The 19,301-nt window shown below is 41.8% G+C and overlaps 1 protein-coding gene and 2 long non-coding RNA genes across 4 annotated transcripts in view; 1 reads left to right on the top strand and 2 right to left on the bottom strand.

The window, feature by feature from the left end:
- Positions 1–1,584: 1,584 nt before the first annotated feature.
- The window catches only part of LOC125710089 (fibroin heavy chain-like), a 576,413-nt gene continuing 558,696 nt past the window's right edge, over positions 1,585–19,301 (bottom strand). Inside the window, exons 17-23 of the mRNA XM_048979301.1 lie at positions 2,863–2,981; positions 2,682–2,785; positions 2,428–2,605; positions 2,244–2,361; positions 2,068–2,159; positions 1,926–1,999; positions 1,585–1,845 (exon numbers count right to left, since the gene is read on the bottom strand). Coding sequence (XP_048835258.1) covers positions 1,751–1,845; positions 1,926–1,999; positions 2,068–2,159; positions 2,244–2,361; positions 2,428–2,605; positions 2,682–2,785; positions 2,863–2,981 — 780 coding nt within the window. The 3' untranslated portion in view covers positions 1,585–1,750. The remainder of the gene's footprint in view (positions 1,846–1,925; positions 2,000–2,067; positions 2,160–2,243; positions 2,362–2,427; positions 2,606–2,681; positions 2,786–2,862; positions 2,982–19,301) is intronic.
- Positions 8,815–15,677, bottom strand: LOC125710102 (uncharacterized). The gene is made up of 3 exons (XR_007382920.1): positions 15,576–15,677; positions 9,175–9,254; positions 8,815–8,923 (listed from the first exon to the last, which is right to left on the bottom strand). It is a non-coding gene; the product is annotated as an uncharacterized LOC125710102 (long non-coding RNA).
- On the top strand, positions 15,424–18,627 carry LOC125710100 (uncharacterized). 2 transcript variants are annotated; one of them, XR_007382917.1, is made up of 4 exons: positions 15,424–16,371; positions 17,383–17,453; positions 17,579–17,666; positions 18,314–18,627. It is a non-coding gene; the product is annotated as an uncharacterized LOC125710100 (long non-coding RNA). The 2 variants fall into 2 exon arrangements; XR_007382918.1 differs by having other exon boundaries at positions 17,404–17,453.

Consider the following 19,301-nt stretch of genomic DNA (forward strand, 5'->3'; position numbering starts at 1 on the left):
ATTTAAACTGGTGAGGTGTAGATAAGGGACAGGTGTGAGTTATTAACCCTCTGGGGTCTAGGGGTAGGGAACACACTTTCACTGACTGGGGCATGGTCACACATTCCATTCAATATTACAAACTTAATTCATGGCAAATAAATAATTTTTTTATATATTTGTTCTGGCATTAAACTCATCTTAATCTTAGTATATTTTGTAAATACATCAGATTTTATGTGAAGTTTGTAATTTGACATCAAAGTATAGACATCACAGAATGCAGCTCGGAACATTTGTAAAAACATTATAAAAAAGTACATAGTAAGCAATGGTGGCAGTTTGTTTTGATCCCAGATATCTGATCACCAAAGTCTTCGCTACATGAAGATGACTAAATGGTGTAGTTGCAACATTCAGCTTGATAAATAAGAAAAACCAAACTGATGTTACTATTTTTTGGCCTCTTTTCATTGAATACGTAGCAATGTTCATGTGTATGAATGAGCCATTCACACCTGGGCACATCCCCCCCCCCCCCCCCCCCTTCTTTTATGGCGCTGATGGGGGTGTATCTGGATCACGTTTCACAATTGCATTGTTCATCGAATTACCATGTGAATGCGATTTTAATACACGGAAATGCAGGTATGTAGAATGCGAATAGCGATCTTCAGTTGAGGGTGGCTCTACACGCCCCCCATGCAGGTAAAACAAAGGTAACATGGTTTACTTTTTTGCCCATTTAATTCTGAAAACTTTAATACTCCCGACAATTGACGTTTTGAAAAGACTACAGATCGTTAGTGTTTTTCATGTTTCTACAATAAGACTTCAGCAAGTTGAACTGAAAGAAGATACACAGCATCGTTAGCGATGCCGTCAACTCTAGGATTAAGAAACATTAGGGATTACCTTCTTCGGATCCAATAGGGTGTAATTGAACTCCCATTGTAATTTGAGCTTTTCCCAGTTAAACTAAGTTAACCTAGATGATCAAAGTGAAGTGGAGTAGAAATTGTCAGGATTGATACCTGTGTTGCAGTACATTTCCCAAAAGCATAGCTGCAACATTAACTTACATATTAGGAACTATGAAACTGAACAGTGCCAACTATGGGAGTTGTAAATGGGAGCTTTTGGGAAACATACCCCTGTTGTGTGTTTCCACATTTATCCTGCAGACATTCTATTCCCAGTGTTTTACTCTGGTTCCTGGGCCCCCACATGGCTAAACGGGTGGCGCTGACACAACTCCATTGCGGGTGGACAAACCCACAAGAACTGCTTGCTTAGAAATGCCACCCACTGACTAGCCTGGTCGCAGGCTCAAAGCTCCAGAGATGAATTTATGGAAAGGTTGCCTTTACAGTAATGATTAAGGAAGTGCCTAAGGATGTCTACCCTTGGTTAGCATGTAAAGTGGATGAGCCCTACAGGATAGGCCAAGGGGAAAGTTCCCCCAAGCCATCTCCATAAGCACCAGTAGTGGCTTTCGCAGGAGTGACCACTACAGGCCAAGGCACCTGTGACATGGTCAGCTGGATATTTGTGCACAGCTTGCAGAAGGCGATGCGCATTTGGAGTACAAAATTAGACATGGAATCAAATACATGCATTTTATTGAGTCACAGTAGATGGTGCCTTTGGGTTCCAGCACAGCAGCAGGCACCACATTAGGGGAACAGCAAACAGTGTAGAAAAGGCTGGGAAAGTTAAGTGGCTCCTTCCATCCTGGTACCACAGCTTGGCAGGTTAGGGCAGTAAGTACCTATCCCTTAAGAAGGTACAGCTGTCCAGGCTGACTAGCCGTGGGAGGACCCTGTTGGATAGCAATGGGGCCCAGAACACCTGTGCCTTGAGCACCTGCAAGGGCAAGGAGGGAGGGTGTCTCAGTCACAGCAACACAATCCACCAGAACATCTTTTGGTGGAAGCCAAGCGTACCTGCTACACCTGCAAGCCCACAGCTGGTGTCACAGCAGCCACACACCTGGTCATTCCCATCCACAGACACCCACCTGCAATGGGGAATAGCAATTGGTTAGCAGCTCAACTGGTCCAGCATCATAATGCTGCAGCTACTGACCTGTTAGTGGCAAGAGAGAAGGAACAAGCCTTGTGTTGGGAATCCACAGGCACAGAAGCCACTGTTGCTCTCAGGCTGCAAGTAATGTACAGCTAGGGGGACACCAAAAGCTGGTCAGCTGCCGTCGCAGCCAGTTCATTTAAGTACAGAAATCCTGCACAAGTGCCTGTACTCACTGAGCTCCTGCCATCCTGAGAGAACCTGAAAGCATCCAGCTGAAGCTGCAGCTTGTCATCCTGCTTTCTGGGCAGGAACTGGGAGCGGGATCCTGTCACCTTGGCATCAGTCAGGCACCTGAAGGGCAGGCATGTCAAGCAGCATTGCCCAAGCAGCCTCACACAGCCATACAATGTTACTCACCCAGAGTTCTGCACAAAAGCATAGCTAGGGACAGAGGTCACATCAGGGACCAAGGTGGCCACACAGCTGTCCACAAAGACACGCAGGGGCTGACTGTTGCCCACGAGGACAGAGGCTTCAATGTTCAGGACACTTCCCAGGAAGTACACATTGGAGGCCCTCTCATTCTGCCATGCATCTGCACACAGGGCACATGCACTTGAGGACAAGCCCACTGAGTAAAGCCAGATATGCTGCATGAACCCCTTGCCTACCATCCATCAGCCTCAGTGAGAAACTCAGTTGTGCCTCAGCCGCCATTGTAGCATAGTAGGGGATCCAGGTTGGCACCAGGGCATTGCTGCTTACATTCTGCTTCCTAAGGAGCAGGCATCCTTTTGGGTCAGTAACTAGAAATGCTCCTAGGGAGCACCAAAGCTGACAGGGCATCCTCACCTCGAATAGTGACACTCAATGCCAACCACAGCACCATTGGTCCTCACAATGGGGCTGCCATTAATACCCCTGGGGGTGTAGATCAATGCAAAGCTATAGACCAGGGCATCAGCAGTCATCTGGAGAAGAGCAACGTGATTAGGACTAGCATAGCCAACATAGCAACCAATCAGAAGGAAGCCCTCATACCATCAGTGTACTTCCACAGGCCTGCAGCACAGACTGAAACCTCACTGTGCCAGAAGCATCCTGCCCAGTGGGTGCACAGCCACCAAGGGTGATGTCTGAAGCATTGATCAGCTGGCCAATAGCTAGAAGGTCCTGTAGCACATCCACCATAACCGAATCCTCCCCACATACAACCCTCACACTATCAGGGTTCACTGACATTCCAGACTCTGCTTTAATTATAGGTGGCGCCTGCTGGGCCGTCGGCACCTGTGCAGCCACTAATCTACCCAGGTAACTCACTGGCACTTGGGGAACCTTAGTTTCTGGTGCAGCCAGATTTGTAGCTTGCACTGAGGAAGCCTTCACAGAAAAGCCAAACTTTGGCTGGGCTTTGCAGCTACAGCCTACTAGTAGCAGTACTATCAAAACTCCCTCATGCCTGCCCATGATCCCCCAGCTGGTAGCAAAGCACACTGTTTGGGCTGGTTTGCTTGGAGACGATTTTATAGTTGCTGAAATCATCTGCAATCTCCAGGTCTGTTCTGATTCGTCAGCATGAAATCCTCACCAGGCAGCGTTAATCAAATGCTGCTTGGGCTCTAACGAATTAAATTCATTTTACACACTTACTTCTTCTGCGACCTCGTATTTGGTACTGCTGTGGTGTCATTTCATGCAGCACATAAGCCGCGAGATCTTCGGCTGCTTTCCCACTTTGGACGATTCAGCCAGTTTATATGCATTTAGGGAATGTCTGAAAGCTCACAGCTCAGATTCCCCACGACTTTGTTTCGAGTCCATTTAGCAGGTTCATTTGTTGATGATATCTGAACAGAACATACGCCCAAGAAATGACTCCCATGATTAGTTCAATACCCTGAATAACTTAGTGTGAATGTGAAATGATCTGAGTCCACATAGAAGCTGAAGAGCACCAGAAATTGAGCGAAATTGCTTTTGGAAGTCGGCAGGCGACGTAAATTCAAAGTGAATCAAGTTCTTAGTGCACATTCTGGTCCACTTAAATCAGAGTGAGTTTTGTTCTTTTAAAGTGAAGTACATGTGAAAACAGCCTTTGTGGTGACTTTTGGCTTATATAGTTTCAGGTCTTTGACAGGACTGCACATGGGTAAATCACTCCTGGGACGTACTCTGCCTTCATGAGACGGAAACCTCAAGAAGAAGACGTGTCCCTTTAAATGCAAGATTCAAGAATTCTTTATTGTTAACACATCAATGTATATATACAGGGTGTTGGAATACCATTTATCTTGCCCCCCCCCCCCCATGCTGCTTCACATAAATACAAATAATAAATAAATCTAATAGGTAAACAAAAATTAGATTTTCATGCTGAATATTAAACTTCAGCATAGTTTTATGGTTTTGGTGAGGGGGGATAGTCTTTAGATCAGTTTGTCCTATGTCTTGTTTAGTCCGTCTAAGCCATTGGTTTAAGTGGAAAAGGAGCCTGCACTTTGGGAGACTGAGACATTGGGTCCGCTACCTACACCCCAGGAGCCCAACAGAACCTGAGTCACTAGACTGGCTGGTAAAGCAGCCTTAGACACGGTCACACAGCATGTGGCGTCTGTACTTGTTTTGGCTGTTATAGCCATAGCCATAGTCAAACCACACGGGCACAACCAACACCCAGAGCACCACCATAATTCTGCTAGAATCAGAACAACTTTTTGTTTATTAATCAGACTCCTTATAGGCTGTAATACATCAGACTGAACCGATCCTCAGCTCACGTAGCAGTAATTAAATGCACCTGTGCTCCACTTAATTAATTGAAACTTGATTGAAAAATGCCTTTTGAGAATCACCAATTATCTACTTCCTAATCAAATTCATTTGTTTTAGCCTAAATACTTATAATTGCCTGCAAAGTTTTTTTTTTTTTTTTGTTTTTTTAATCTGTGAAATGGACAATTATGCAAACTAGAGCTGCAATTCTCTTTTATGGTGTTTTTTTCCTGCTGAATTTGTGAAACAGCAGTTTTAAATCAGTCAAATGAATAATGTCAGTTGACCTCAAGGCTTTTGATTGATTTTTTGTTTTATAAATGAAAATACAACATCATATGACATGCATCAGCTTTTTCGGTATATATTTTGAGGTATTTCGCAGTACTGTCTCACACCTCTGGACTGGGGCTTCAGATCTAGCCTACATTATGTATGTGTGGAAATGCCATTTTGTCCCTGTGTTGCACCTGTACTGTACATGAATGCTTCAATAAAAAGACGGTACCACTGTGCTCCTACACCTGCAGGCTTTTAGGATTACTTCCCGACCTCAGCTCTGTGTAATGGATTGAAAATTAGTCACCCTCCAGTCAATCAATCAATCAATCAATCAATCAATCCCTTCCTTCCTTGTTTATCAGACTCTGTTCCTATAGAGAGCACTAGACCATGATTGGTGGGTAGAGTGGGGGTGATCAATCTTACCCAGAAAGGGCCATTGGGTACGGTATGTGGGTTTACACTGCACATTTAGAATTGGATTACTAATTAGAGGACTGACTGGCTGAAGAGTCCTCACACTTGGGTTGGAACAGCTGACCTAAAGGTTACTCCAAACACCTGCATAAACACTGGCTCTTTGTGGGTAAGGTTGTCTGTTCCTGGGGTAGAGTAATAATGCCTGGCAACAAACACCAGAATATATTTGGTCCAGAAGCGCAGTGACATGTGAACATGTGCTGTTTTACTCTTTCAGAGTTCCTACACAGGTAGTTCCTACACAGGTAGGAACTTCTTTTTTTTTGGAGTATGCTGGCTCAGCCGTGCAGCGAGGTTGGTTCCATCTCTGTGTGTGGAGTATACAGTATGAGCCTTACCTGTGTTTACATGTGGTCATGTGAAGTGGCACCTCTAAAATTGCCCATAATATGAGAGTGAGTGTGTGTGTGTGTGTGAGTGCGCATGAAACAGAGCTGATTTATACTCTCCAGCTACAAACAAACCCATGATTGAAAATCGCGTGTGGAGGTGATTTTGTGATTGCTACTAAAACTCCCCTCAAAGAACAAAATTCGTAATTGTTTAGATAATTTGGACATTTTCCAGAGGTTCAGTTAATTTAATTCTGATTAGTACTATCGATTGCAGAAAATGCCCTCTTTGCGTCTTGCAGATTCTGTCACTTAGACAAATGTTGGAAACCCTATGACTGCATATTGGATCATGTGATTTAAATAAATCATAAATTGGGGAATGCAAGCTTTTTCTGCATGTCTGACAACCTGTTTACACGACAAAGGCAATCTGAGGTAAGCACCAGAATATGATGCCAATAATATATAGAACTGATTTCCTGCACAGAGCACTTGATCTATCTCCACTTCACTCCGGGTGTGTAAAGTGAAAAAACCTGCATTAATGTGATATAGGGAGAGGTAGGTAATTAATGGGTAGCCGATGAAATCATATAATCTAATCCCCATATCTGTATTCTGTCTTGGTGGAATTGATTTTTTTTAAGTTATAGTCTTATTGGTGGAAGTCCTACATTTTGCCAAATGGATTGTGGCCACAAATCACTGTCCCTGCCCTAACCCCACAAGACCACCTAACCTCTGTGCTGCTATTGGGTGCCTTTCTCATCAGTCACCGGCAAACAGCCAATAAAAATCCCAGGGAATGGAAACTCTCATTGATTAACTTCCCACAACCATATGTAGATCCCGTGAAAAATTTGTAATCAATTTTATATGAATAGTATTGCCGTTTGGGATGTGTTCTGTAACATAGCAGATTATAGACTAGACTCATGGTTTGGGGCCCATTGCGTGAATAATTAAACAGAAATAAATAGATATTAAATGTATTTTTTCGTCTCTTTTAGAGATGGTTTTACTGACGGTTCTCTTAAAGAATTCTCACAGTGGTGACTAACGAAGGCATTCTCATTAGCAGAATCTTTAAGAAAGTATGTTCCTTTACTGTGTCACCACCTCACAGGGAAAATAATATTTAAATAATAATATAATGAATGCAAATATAAATCAATATACTTAACAAGACTGAAGTGAGTACCTTTAAAGGGATGGTAAGGTTTAATTGTCAAGTACGTCTTCAGTCTTTCACGTTGCTGTTAAGAGTAACATGCTTTATTAGAGATTTTTTATATATTTTTTTTCTTCATAGAATGTTGTCAGTACATTATAACCGCAGTTAGTTTAGAAGTCGCTTTATTCCCCAGTTGTACAAAGCAGGGTCTTGCTGAGCCTGGCATCTATCTCAGGTGACTCCCCGGATGGGATTTTTTTAATTTACTGTATAAGCTTACTGGTAGCAAGATCCCAGTGACATGCTGTCGCAGTTTGTCATGAATGCAGGTAACGCGGCAAACTCGTACTCGCGCCAGCGATGTGACTGAGCGAAGCCTGTAGATGTCCAGCTGGACATTAAAATGAAGTTCTTAACGTAATTGTTTTGTTAAATTTAACCACAACATAAAATGTACAATTTTAGCTGCACATGTTACTCTCTTTTGGTAGCTAGATAAATTAGCAGCATGCTAACTTGATCCACCTATTTTTTTATCTGCTTAAACTGGTCAGTTAGGTGGGCTGGGTGGATTGGACCCTCTCCCGGGCAATACATGGCACAAGTAACAGCCTAGGAGTTTGATACAGTGGGCGTGGGGGACACAATTTAAATACAAGGTTCTGTTTCTTGGGAGTGGTGTTGACGAATGAATCCAAATTAAATACTGTCTGGTATATTGGGGGGATACACGCCTCCCCGTCTGTGCCTGGGTACAAGGCTGTGGTGCCCCCAGGTCGCAATGATAGTCCTTAGTCACACAATGTATTAGTAAAATCACAATGTAAACAGCTTTGAACAATACGATTGAGGAAGGTGATCAGTTTTCTGCTCACTGCTTTGAAATGCAAACAAGGTTGTGAATCAGGTCATTACACTTTCCAAGAAGACATGATACATACACATTACAATACCGGTGAATGAAACATTCGCAAGAAATTATCTGGGGAGTAGAAGGCCAGAGACCAAAAGCACAATTTTAAGCTGCAGAACTGCTACTTCTCAGGTGACTAGTTTATAAAATCGCCATACAGCATGAAAAGATCAGCGAGATGCCTTCCCATCTCTTACTGATCATAACCCAGATACCAGCAGAAGTTCTCCCAGTCAAACCCACATCGCCGTGGGTGATGCTATGGTACCCCTGGGCCAGGATGCTTGTAGGAGTCACAAAAGTTCATGTTGCTGAATCTGCCACTGACTGAATTCTACCTGAGGATGAAAAATGAGCAGCCAGTCCAGTGAGCAGTATGATGGCAAAGGGCACCTGAGTTTAAACTTGAGTGCTTGAGACCCTCAGCTGAAATTTTCCAAAAAAAAATAAAATCAATGCAAAATATAAAATCTAATAATAATATTGGTTGTGTCCTTTTTAATGCAAGAATCAATAAACCACTTCCATGTATTTGTTTGATACGAATATTGTTGGCAGCAGACATTTAGCCAAAATGTATAGGTATCGGATTGGGGTTTGTCTGCCAAGCCAAGATGGTTTGCTGATAAGAACTCATTCCTGACAAGGAAACCGCACTGACAGAAACCCCTCGTTACATACAATCCAGCTAACGATTATACTGTAAACTCCACACACAAGAATCTTTGGGAGTCTTGTGATAACATTTGCTGGCCTTTATTTATTGGTTTCTTTATCTAATTGTATTTTATGTCAAAAGTTTTAATGTCTGCCCTCTCTCGCCCCCCCCCCCCCCCCCCCCCAACGACCCAACGAAAGGAACGTTCACAAGGAAATGAATTTCCCCACTCAAACAATGTCATCAGTGCTTGTTGTTTCCATTTCCACCTTTTGTGGCCAAACCACTAGAGTTTCCTATGGAAAACAAAAACAACACGAAACATTCCCTAATGTGAGTTCTATAAACAAACACAATAAAGATTAATATTCCATTACAACACCACATTTGCAACAATTAGCATTACCCTAGTGGGCACAATGTCTTCAAGGTTATTTTTAAATGCGTGAACAACCTAAATAAAAATGCCAATGAACCATCCAAATATGAAGCTAACATAGTGCTCAGAGATGAATGTCGATCTTATTCAATGTAACCTTGCACTTACTGTGTCTTCAGTCATACTGTCTCCACTTCTTAGGCTGGTATAGTGACCATTTGCATGTTGCATTGATGTTAACCAGCATCCTGGGGACCGGAGAATTCAGAATTATGCATTCGGGCATTGCATAATTTCTTGGTGGTCATGTGGTCTTCCCTGCTTGCCAGGAACAGGTCAAAGACTCTCATTAAAACTATGTTCTACCAGTAAACTACTGCTGATTAATGCAGTGAGAAACCCATGTTTTTTTTGGGAAAACCTCAGCTAACTCATCTAAGCACCAAGCAGCTCCCTGTTTACCTACTATCCCTTGGTTGTCTGCTATCCCTTGGTTGTCTGCTATCCCTTGGTTGTCTGCTATCCCTTGATTGTCTGCTATCCCTTGGTTGTCTACTATCCCTTGGTTGTCTGCTATCCCTCTTGTATCTTGCACTTGTCTAATATGAACCTGCTGTTTTGATTTGTATAGCTCTCATGATAAGTCTCTTCTGGCTTTTTTAGCTCCTGCTCCAATGCTAACTTGCGCTTGTTACTGGACCCTGTTCAGAAGCCCAGTCTGGCAGTAACTAAGCTGACTCCTTCATGGCTGTTTGTCTGTGATATACTTTATTATCTCCCTCACTTGTACATCACTTTGGACAAACGCGCCTGCTAAATAAACAGGGAATGGAGCAGTCCAGGTTACATAGAGAATACTGCTTCTGTTGAAGTAATTGTACTGAAAGTCCTTGATATCCTGTATTTTTGTTTTTAATCAGATGAAAGCACCCGGTAGCTGGGAGGAAACAGCTGCACTGTGGTGCTGCTGTTGCACTTTCAAGTTACAGTGAAACTGGCCTTTACTTAGTTCTCTTTGCCTGAAAAAAAAAATCCATTTTATTTTGTACTTCTGTCACATTTCTGGCTTATTTGCTGTTTTCCTGAAAAGTTAAACCTGAGATGTTGTACACATTCCCATTTCCTGGGCACCATAGCTCCTGAGTCTATGGTGTCACACTTGTAAAGTTTGTTTTTCACACCTTCAAATTACCCGTCGGACCAACCTGCCGTCTGGTTCGACATTTCTCCATGTCTCTGATTCCACACTTATTCTTTTCTCACCTCACCTTGCTGGTTATTGGTTTGCTGGAGGTTTGTCTGATTCCCCACAATTTCTCTCCTCTGCTCTCAGGGGAACTCATTTTAGCTTCTTCTCCCCAGAGTATCTCCATGCTGTCTGAAAGGGAAATTGCCGGCCCCCTGTCTCTTCTCCTTCACGATTACACCATGTTGCACCCAAAGACATGCCAGAGGCTGAATCCATCCATCCGTCTTAATACCAACGAAGCCAGAAAGGCACCAGCATTTCAATTTGGCTTACAGGGAGAAAACGATCATTTTACTTATGGAATTTGGTTCTGCTTCAAGTTTTTATTATTTTGCATTTCTGCTGACAACATCAAATACATTACAGCAGTAAAACAGATTGATTCGGAAAACAGGAAGGACTGTAAGCTACTTAGATGGGGATGGTCCTTATTTTATGCTTGGTTTTGTCCTGTATTCAGTCTTAATGGTCAGGTGAGGGGGCGGCATGGTGGTGCAGTGGTTAGCACTGTTGCCTCCCACCTCTGGGACTCGGGTTCGAGTCTCCGCCTGGGTCACATGTGTGTGGAGTTTGCATGTTCTCTCCATGTCGTCGTGGGGTTTCCTGCGGGTACTCCGGTTTCCCCCCACAGTACAAAAACATGCTGAGGCTAATTGGAATTGCTACATTGCCCATAGGTGTGCATGCATGAGTGACTGGTATGGGAGTGTGCCCTGTGGTGGGCTGGCCCCCTGTCCTGGGTTGTTCCCTGCCTCGTGCCCATTGATTCCGCGATAGGCTCCGGAGCCCCCACAACCCAGTAGGATAAGCAGTTTGGAAAATGGATGGATGGATTGATGGTCAGGTGACCAGATAAAATACTTATAATCTATGTAGGACACTTAGATCTTTAAATGAATTTTTAAATAATCTCACCATTATTATTATTGTCATTTATTTCCTAATTATCTGCTTTTATCATGCTTTACCTTGTTCAATGGCGACCAGAGTTAATACAACACTGCCAAGCACAGAGGAAAAAACTGGGGAAAATTCAATAATTAGCCAGTGAATTAAGGAAGCAATTAAGTATCTAGCTAAAACAATGCACAAAGTAACTCTAATGATGCGTGTCACATTCAACATTCAGCCTACAATCATAAAGTTGTGATAGACAAACTGTTTTTAATCCCTTGACTAAATGGATTTTAAATGATCACAGATGCTTGGAATACTGCGTGAAGATTTCTTGACTTGTAAAAAAGGGAGGATCGCAGTGAAAATATGCCAATGTTTCCGAAATCACAGTGAATATACCCTGTATTGCATGGGCTTCTGGGTAGAGTATGAATTTTGTTTATTAGGAAATCTAGTAAAAGCATGAGTGCAGCTCATTCTGTCTGATGTAAACAGACACTGTAAAACAAAGTATGTTCACATGCATAGATCAGCAGCTATAATCATTAAACCTTTCTTTGTGCTTAATGCCTCAAAGACCCTGATGGTTGGCATTAGCAACCAAAAGATATCAGTTGTTTGATTTGTAGTTTTAAGTAGACATATAGCACAAATTTTCTTCTGATTTGTTAATACGACGGGCCGACACGATGCCCAGCACCGATCCAACAGGAAGCCTGTGGTAATGCAGTTTTCTCAGAATGAAATAACCCCAAAAGAAAAGCAGGGAAATCTCAGCTTTTCTTGCAGAGTCAGTTGACGTACTAGACTCTCAGGTGCTCCAAATGCCCAGCTTCTGCGTCTGAGTGTAACTTTCTCTGCTTGCTTAATTCGTCTGGTTGTCAAGATTGTGCTCAAAACATGTTACTTTCAGCTTTCATGCTATATTCAGCGGCATTTAAAAAGCCGTTTAGGATCAGAAAATTCAGGAGGCAAGAAATAGACATTTTAAGTTCAAGCAGAAAGTGACGGCAATGTAAGAGTGCATATCCATCCATCCATCCATCCATCATCTATCTGCTAACCCAGATCAGGGTCACCGGAGTTGCAAATACATCTTAGAATTTATATTTAAATCTGATGGCAAAACATTGCTGACTGAAGAATACTGGGAATCCTCTTAAATTTGACCATGAAGAGGTCCGCTATGTTCCTTGGGTAAAGGGTCATTTGCAGCAGATCTAAATAGTTGATGAGGTGTTAATCCTGATACCGTATCCCTGAGCTCAGCACGGATTCAGCTCAGTGTGGAGCAGCGCCAGTGGCCAGACAGGAGGCCAACACATCTAAGCCCATTTTTGCGTGACAGGTCACAAGGCAACAAGGTTAGGCATTGCGGTGGCAAGGAGGGTAGAGCAGGTCTACAGCTTGTTGGTCTTCTGCAGCGGCTCCCAGGTGCACCACAGCTAAGCCATACAGGGGGTTCTTCAAAGTAACTGAAAAAATAAAATGTCGAAAAAGTGTGGAGATGAAAAAAAAAAATACTGATTCAAATTCTTGAACGTATGTGGCCGGGTGTCAGGACCCTGACAGAAGGGCAGGACTATGCCTCCCATTGTCATGTTACGCAGCTATTGATTATGCAGAATGCTGGAGCTCAATGGAACGCTAGCAGTGGATTCCTGTCTTAGGTCCACAACCCTGTCATCTGTCCTTTCTCTGCACTCCTACTTTAAGATTGACTGGTTTTGCTCTTCTCTTATCACGACCATGTACTCTCTCAGCAGCATGGATGTATGGATGTTCTTCATTGTTAATAGCTATGGTTCAAATATATAGAGAAGACTGCAGGAAAAATATCAACTAAACTGAACTGGAAGCTTAATTACCAGCATTTCCATTAAAAAGAATATAGAGTTGTTAACCAAAGTCATGAATGGATGTGTATAGATGGATATTATTGCTTACAATATTTTGCATAGATTTCCAACAGAACCATGGAGCAGAGAGATTTCTTATCAACGTCAAAGTCAACTTTATTGTCGTTGTGTATGTTCACAGTGAAATAAGGTAGTAGGCTCTGCCAGATTAAGCATCGCACGTAGTACAGTAATTACGGTAAATTCTCATGCACCAGTGATTGCAGTAAAATTGTATATGAAAATGAGAAATCCCATGAACTGGCAACCTTTCCATGATTGACAGTTTTAGTATCTATAGCATCTTTGGCTGGGCTTCAAAGACTTGCTGCCACCACGATCAGGTACATGATTATTGGATAATTAAGCTGGATGTATGGACTAATTTCTTGTGTAGAATTGTACCAGTGGAAGTGACAAAGCAGGATCATTTGGTTAATAATTATGGAAACAGAACACAGACATAATCACCTTGTCTAAATGCATTTCATTCATGTATCTGGTTTGTGATGTCAGAATCCATATTTTAAAAAATCATGGCTAAAACTCAAAGGTATATACTCAGAATTAGAAAACTAATTATCATTAAAATAGCTCAGAGTTTATTCCATTATGGACAATGGGCCATCATTCCTCTTGATGTCTCTGGAGCACCCAGCTCTGCCAGTGGGCAAATTCCCAGTTTTCGCTTTAGTAATAGTTTGTGAGACAAATGAACTCAAAGCCGCTGTTGGTTCAGGACTCTTTATTTTTTAGTGAGGGATAAGACGAAAATGCTAAAAGCTTCAGCATATCTCAGTTTTCATTTTCAGAATTTCATATCTGAGCTCCTGCGTATTAGGAGACGTGCAGAATTTTATGGCTCCATAAAGTGACACCTTCGAATGGAGCTTTGGGCATGAATCAAAACTCTTGAAATTTATGAGCCAATTCCTTTGGTTTCCTTTCTTGGTTTCATGTATGTTTTTTTTTCCAGTGCAGTCCGGAGTCTGGAAGCAGCCCTTATTATTTATACCATCAATGTCCCTGCTTTGAAATAACCTTCCCTCCCACATTATTAATAAAGGCCTGTACATTTTCTGCAAGGTTTTAAATGAGCTAATACCACGTTATGCTGCCAGTTTAAATAAAACTTCTTTACTTTAAAATGATTGGAATTAATGTTTAAAGATATTTATCAGTCCTATGACCATGCACAGGATAAGTGGTTGAAAGACAAATGGATGGACCTATTTATATACATTAGAAATATTAAATATTTATTAAATATTGATGTGATCTGTCGAGTCGTGTGACTCGTATGCAAATAATTACCGTACAGCATAAGGCATTCTTTTGAAACTACATCAGAAATCCAAAATCTTAAATGGACTGATTTAAAATAAACAATATATGTGATAATTAATAATCAATATTGTGTCAATTGTATAACTATCTTTTTTTCAGTGTGACCAGCACCTTCAATATGAGTTAAGGATTCGATTACCATCCATTTTCCAAACTGCTTATCCTACTGGGTCGCGGGAGCCTATCCTGGAAGGAATGGGCACGAGGCAGGGAACAACCCCGGATGGGGGGCCAGCCCATCGCAGGGCACACTCACACCTACGGGCAATTTAGTAACTCCAATTAGCCTCAGCATGTTTTTGGACTGTGGGGGGAAACCAGAGTACCCAGAGGAAACCCCACGACGACATGGGGAGAACATGCAAACTCCGCACACATGTGACCGAGGTGGAGACTCGAACCCGGGTCCCAGAGGTGTGAGGCAACAGTGCTAAGCACTGCACCACCATGCCACCGGATTTGATTGCCCTTGCCTGGTAATTACCACTGCCATGTCTGTATTGGTGCCTTGTTTGAGCCACTACCCATCAAAATGTTTGTGCACAGCCCTGAACTGCACTAGGAAACAGGTCGTACCTAATTCCACAGTTACACACATGACCTTCAATGTTATCCTGCTTTTTCAACAGTGTTTTAGACCGAGCAGTGCGTCACTTCCCGAGTTAATAAGGCTGTCTCAGATATGAGAAGCTATTTGTTTCCCATAGCAGCATAATAGTTCCTCATCTGGGGTATAAAACACTGCTTTAGGGAGGATGGCATTTGTTAAATACTAATGCACAGTGATGACAAAGGGTGAATTGTCAGATATAAGCCCTTTGGACTCTCGCCTCTTTAGCCATTGATTTAACAAAAAACATGATAGCAGCATGTAGAACATGATGTTCTTTGGTTATGGACATGTATTTGTGACCAGTGGCTGCTGGGTGAATAGCTTGAAGCGGTAAAATAATACCCTTTATAGAGCACTGGAGTTTTCATATCTATACAGTAAAATCCCGTTATAACAGATTTCAAATGGTCCTGGCAAAACAGTCCGTTATATCCTAAGTCCGTTATATCCAGAGTATCTGTTTGCCCAGAACACAACTACAGGACACTATTTAGTCATACCGCACCCCAGCAGACACACTTGTGGTATAGATTATTATATTGTACGTGTAGTAATCCGACTTTACCTGACTGTTAATAATCCCAACTACGTATCTGCGCTGGATATCACCGGCACGCCACGCACCTTGTAGGCGGAGACTGCATGTCCGTTATAGCGAACATAATTACAGCTAAAAGCGGCCCTGGGGGGCAAATTATTTGTCCGTTATAAGCAAAATTCTGTTATATGCGAGTTCGCTATATCCGATGCTTTTTCTGAATGTTCTTAAAGGCGCACAGTCGGGACCAGCAGACTTCGTCCATTATAAACGATGTTCTGTTATAAGCGAGTCCACTATAACGGGATTTTACTTTATATGCATACTTTTGCTATTTTGTCTTTGTGTTTTTAGGCGAAAACATGTGATGTAGCCCTTGATGATATCAGTTGAAATTACTGTTGTATTATTATGGATCATTGTGTAATGTAGGTAGGCAGTTTAAACGTGGAGCTTCCAGATAATCGCCCATGTGTGTACTGGTTGCAGTACTGCTGTGGCTATCTATACCTGCATATAGGTGACAGAGTGTGTAGGATCTTATCTGCTGTCTAGACGAACCTATCAGGTTGGTCAGGTTCTTATGGGACAAATGCTATGGTTGGCCGCATCGCATCCGCGATTGTCCGCAGTTTCGGTCGACTTCGCTCGCCATCTGAATTAAATAGATTTCACCGGGTAGTGAAAACAGCTGCCATTTCGCTTAAAACTTGACTTAACTGCCTCTGTCATACTCAAGCTAGGTGAAAGTTTTAATGAAAGATAAACTCTCCAGCCGTTGATTTAAAAAAAAGGAAGAATGACGTTCTTCAAAAAATAATAGGTCAGTTCAACCAGCATTAAATGTACTCAGTGGAAATTACGCTAAAAAGTGTTTTTACTGCGCTACTGCATAATGATGGACGGCACAGTTCAGTTTGGTCTAACAGCTATAATGTGTTGTTTATGTATAGTCCGATCCATTTTACCTCTACATAATTGCACTCAGTGTTATGGATGCAATTTGTCCTTAATTTAATCTGAGAAAAGCTGAACTATTTCAGAAACTCAAAATTCGACTTATGTTTGACTTTCCGGAAACATACCAACCATCTTATATGAAATTGGCATTATGCATTATTCATGAAACAATTTTAAAATGTTATAATATTTATTCAATTTAATCTCCTATACATTTTTTGAACCCTCAGCTGTGAAATTACTGCGTAGCTACAGAGGAAATAAACAAATTAATAGGTCATTTTTTAATTTATTGTCCCTTGCAATATTAATTCTGACCTCAGCACAAAACCAAAGACACAACTGAGTTGGACTGTGCCCTATCTAGCTGGTGAGGTAATACATAAAATAACTGTGACATTGAATATTCCAAGATGCAAGCATATCTACCTGTAGGACAACGAGAACTGTGTAGTTAATAATATAGATTTTACATGACTTAAAAGTTGTTTGTTTCAAGAGGACTTTTGGTAAGCTATAAATGAAAATGTATGTGTGCAGTGACTGTATGACGGACCAGCATTGAAGACCGATTGACTGTTTCCCATATACCCTCTATCTACTTTTCAGTTGTATGTGAGTGAATGTGTGTGTGAGTTTTTTAGCTCTTTATTACAAAAGCCTGCACAGTCAATAATAATTTCATAATAAATAAATTAATAATTTAGAGAGGAAAAATATCCTATTACAAGAGGTCTGGCAGAAGGACCTGAGGACTATGGCTGATGTTGAATGTAGGCAAATATGTTTTTTCTTCATTTTCATTTAATGTTTGAGTATTCATTTTAGGGGAAAGTAGGAACAAAAATGTTTGTTTGTTTATTATTGTTTAAAGAAAATCCAATTTACTACGTAGATTGACAAGACAGAGGTCCCAGCTGAAGGAGATGTCATGAGCCAGTACAGGTAAGTGTATGCTGCAACAGGCACCCAGAAATCAGGCTGCACCCAGCCCGTGTTCTTCTTAAACTGCAGCAGCCTGGTCAGAAGATTTACAATGAAGAGAATGATATTTATGTGAGCGATCCTAGGTCACACCCATGGGATAAATCTCATGGACTTTTTGAGGCAACAGAAAGTGAGTCTACAAGTTGAGTCGGTGAATTCCTGGATTAGTAGGTAAGGCAAATTTAATACTGATTTATTTGCATTCTCCGTGAGTGCCGTCGTGATTTTCACTCTGACTCTGCATGTACGCAATTCCTGGTGTCAGTCTCATTTGTGTTTTTCTACCAGTCAGAGACGCACTTCATACTCCGCTGTCCCTTAACAGCTTCAGTCCCCATACTGACATGTCAAAAAGGGGTTTGAGGCAAAATGTGATGCCTGATTATGTGGGATGAAGAAACAGTAGGGCAAGCAACGTCCATCCACCAAAACGAAAATGCTGAGATGTTTGCCGAGCTGGAAGACATCTCTTCACGCAGGGCTCTTGAAACTTCCGCGTGGGACACTGTCTCACTAAAACATTTTTATTCGGTCTCAGGAATCATAAATGAGTAAACTTTTTAAAGAGTGTTCCTTTTGAAAAACATCTAGTAAATATATTAAAAAGCATTATAATGCAACTTTATTGGGTTGACATCAGGTCACAAACAGAGGGATGCAAAGGCAATACTGAGGAGAAATATTTTTTATGAAGTGGTACCATGGATACTGGAGTGGGTGTCCAAGTGCAGGAACTTGTTTATTTGGTGAAGCTTGTCAGGATCTGAGGAATGATGTACAAACTGCTGGAAAACCCATGGCAATGATTGTACCTACAGGAGTCCAGGCCAGTCAAGAGACTGTGAAGAGCTGTTGTGGAGGAGCTGGAAAGCAGTCAGCGGCCAGGGAAGAGGGTATTCTGTAAATGAGAGGGAAAGATCCGCTGGGACTGCAGAACGCTTCTCTTACAGACCTTGTGGAGTGGGAAGCTGACGCCCCATTGGTTTACCCCTCCCCCGTGCTTGCTCTGATTCGCCATCGCGCTCCCCAGGGCTTGTTCTTCCGCCAATAACGGGAGCCAGAGGGGAAGCCATGTCACCTGTCTCCTTATTTAACCTCCAGCAAGACAGCTTAGAAAACAACAGGGTCCTTTAAGGGCTTCTGCTCTAGCTATCAGCCAGCAGCCTCATGTAATGAAAGACCAAACAAAATCAAATTTATGTGCATGATAAGGCATAATGGCGCTATCTTGTAGTAATAATGAATACATATGTGACAGGGAAGCTCCTGCATAATATATCAATAATAAATAATCAAGCTCTTGCTCATCATTTTATGTCAGGTGATTTTTTTTGGTGTTTTATGATACATTCTGTTGAATAAACCTACCCCAGCCTCATGCTATTAACAAAAACAATCATTATCCATTTTCAAGTGAACAGGAGAAGCACAAATACATTTGACATACAGGAAAGAAAATCTTCCTTCTCTTGGCCTTTAACCGTTTCTTTTTCTGATTAAAAACAGGGATGGTGTGTTTTTTTTAGCCCATATTTACTCATGTCACACTCCTGAGGTTTGAGCAGTGAAGGTGAATTTGAAAAATCGCATCACCTTCTTGCCTCCAGCCTTTAGATCTCACTGCAGGTTTCAGCTCCTTTCCTATGAAGAAAGAAACTCCATCACATTAATGGGCGTAGCTTTCAGAGCTATATTTGGCAGGGCATTGTGGGAACCACCCCCCCCCACAAAATCCATCCCCTTCATCTTTACCAGAAATTGAACCCAGTAAATAATAATAGTAATAATAATAATAAATACTATAGC

Source organism: Brienomyrus brachyistius, chromosome 16, assembly GCF_023856365.1.
Source record: "Brienomyrus brachyistius isolate T26 chromosome 16, BBRACH_0.4, whole genome shotgun sequence".
Taxonomy (NCBI): domain Eukaryota; kingdom Metazoa; phylum Chordata; class Actinopteri; order Osteoglossiformes; family Mormyridae; genus Brienomyrus; species Brienomyrus brachyistius.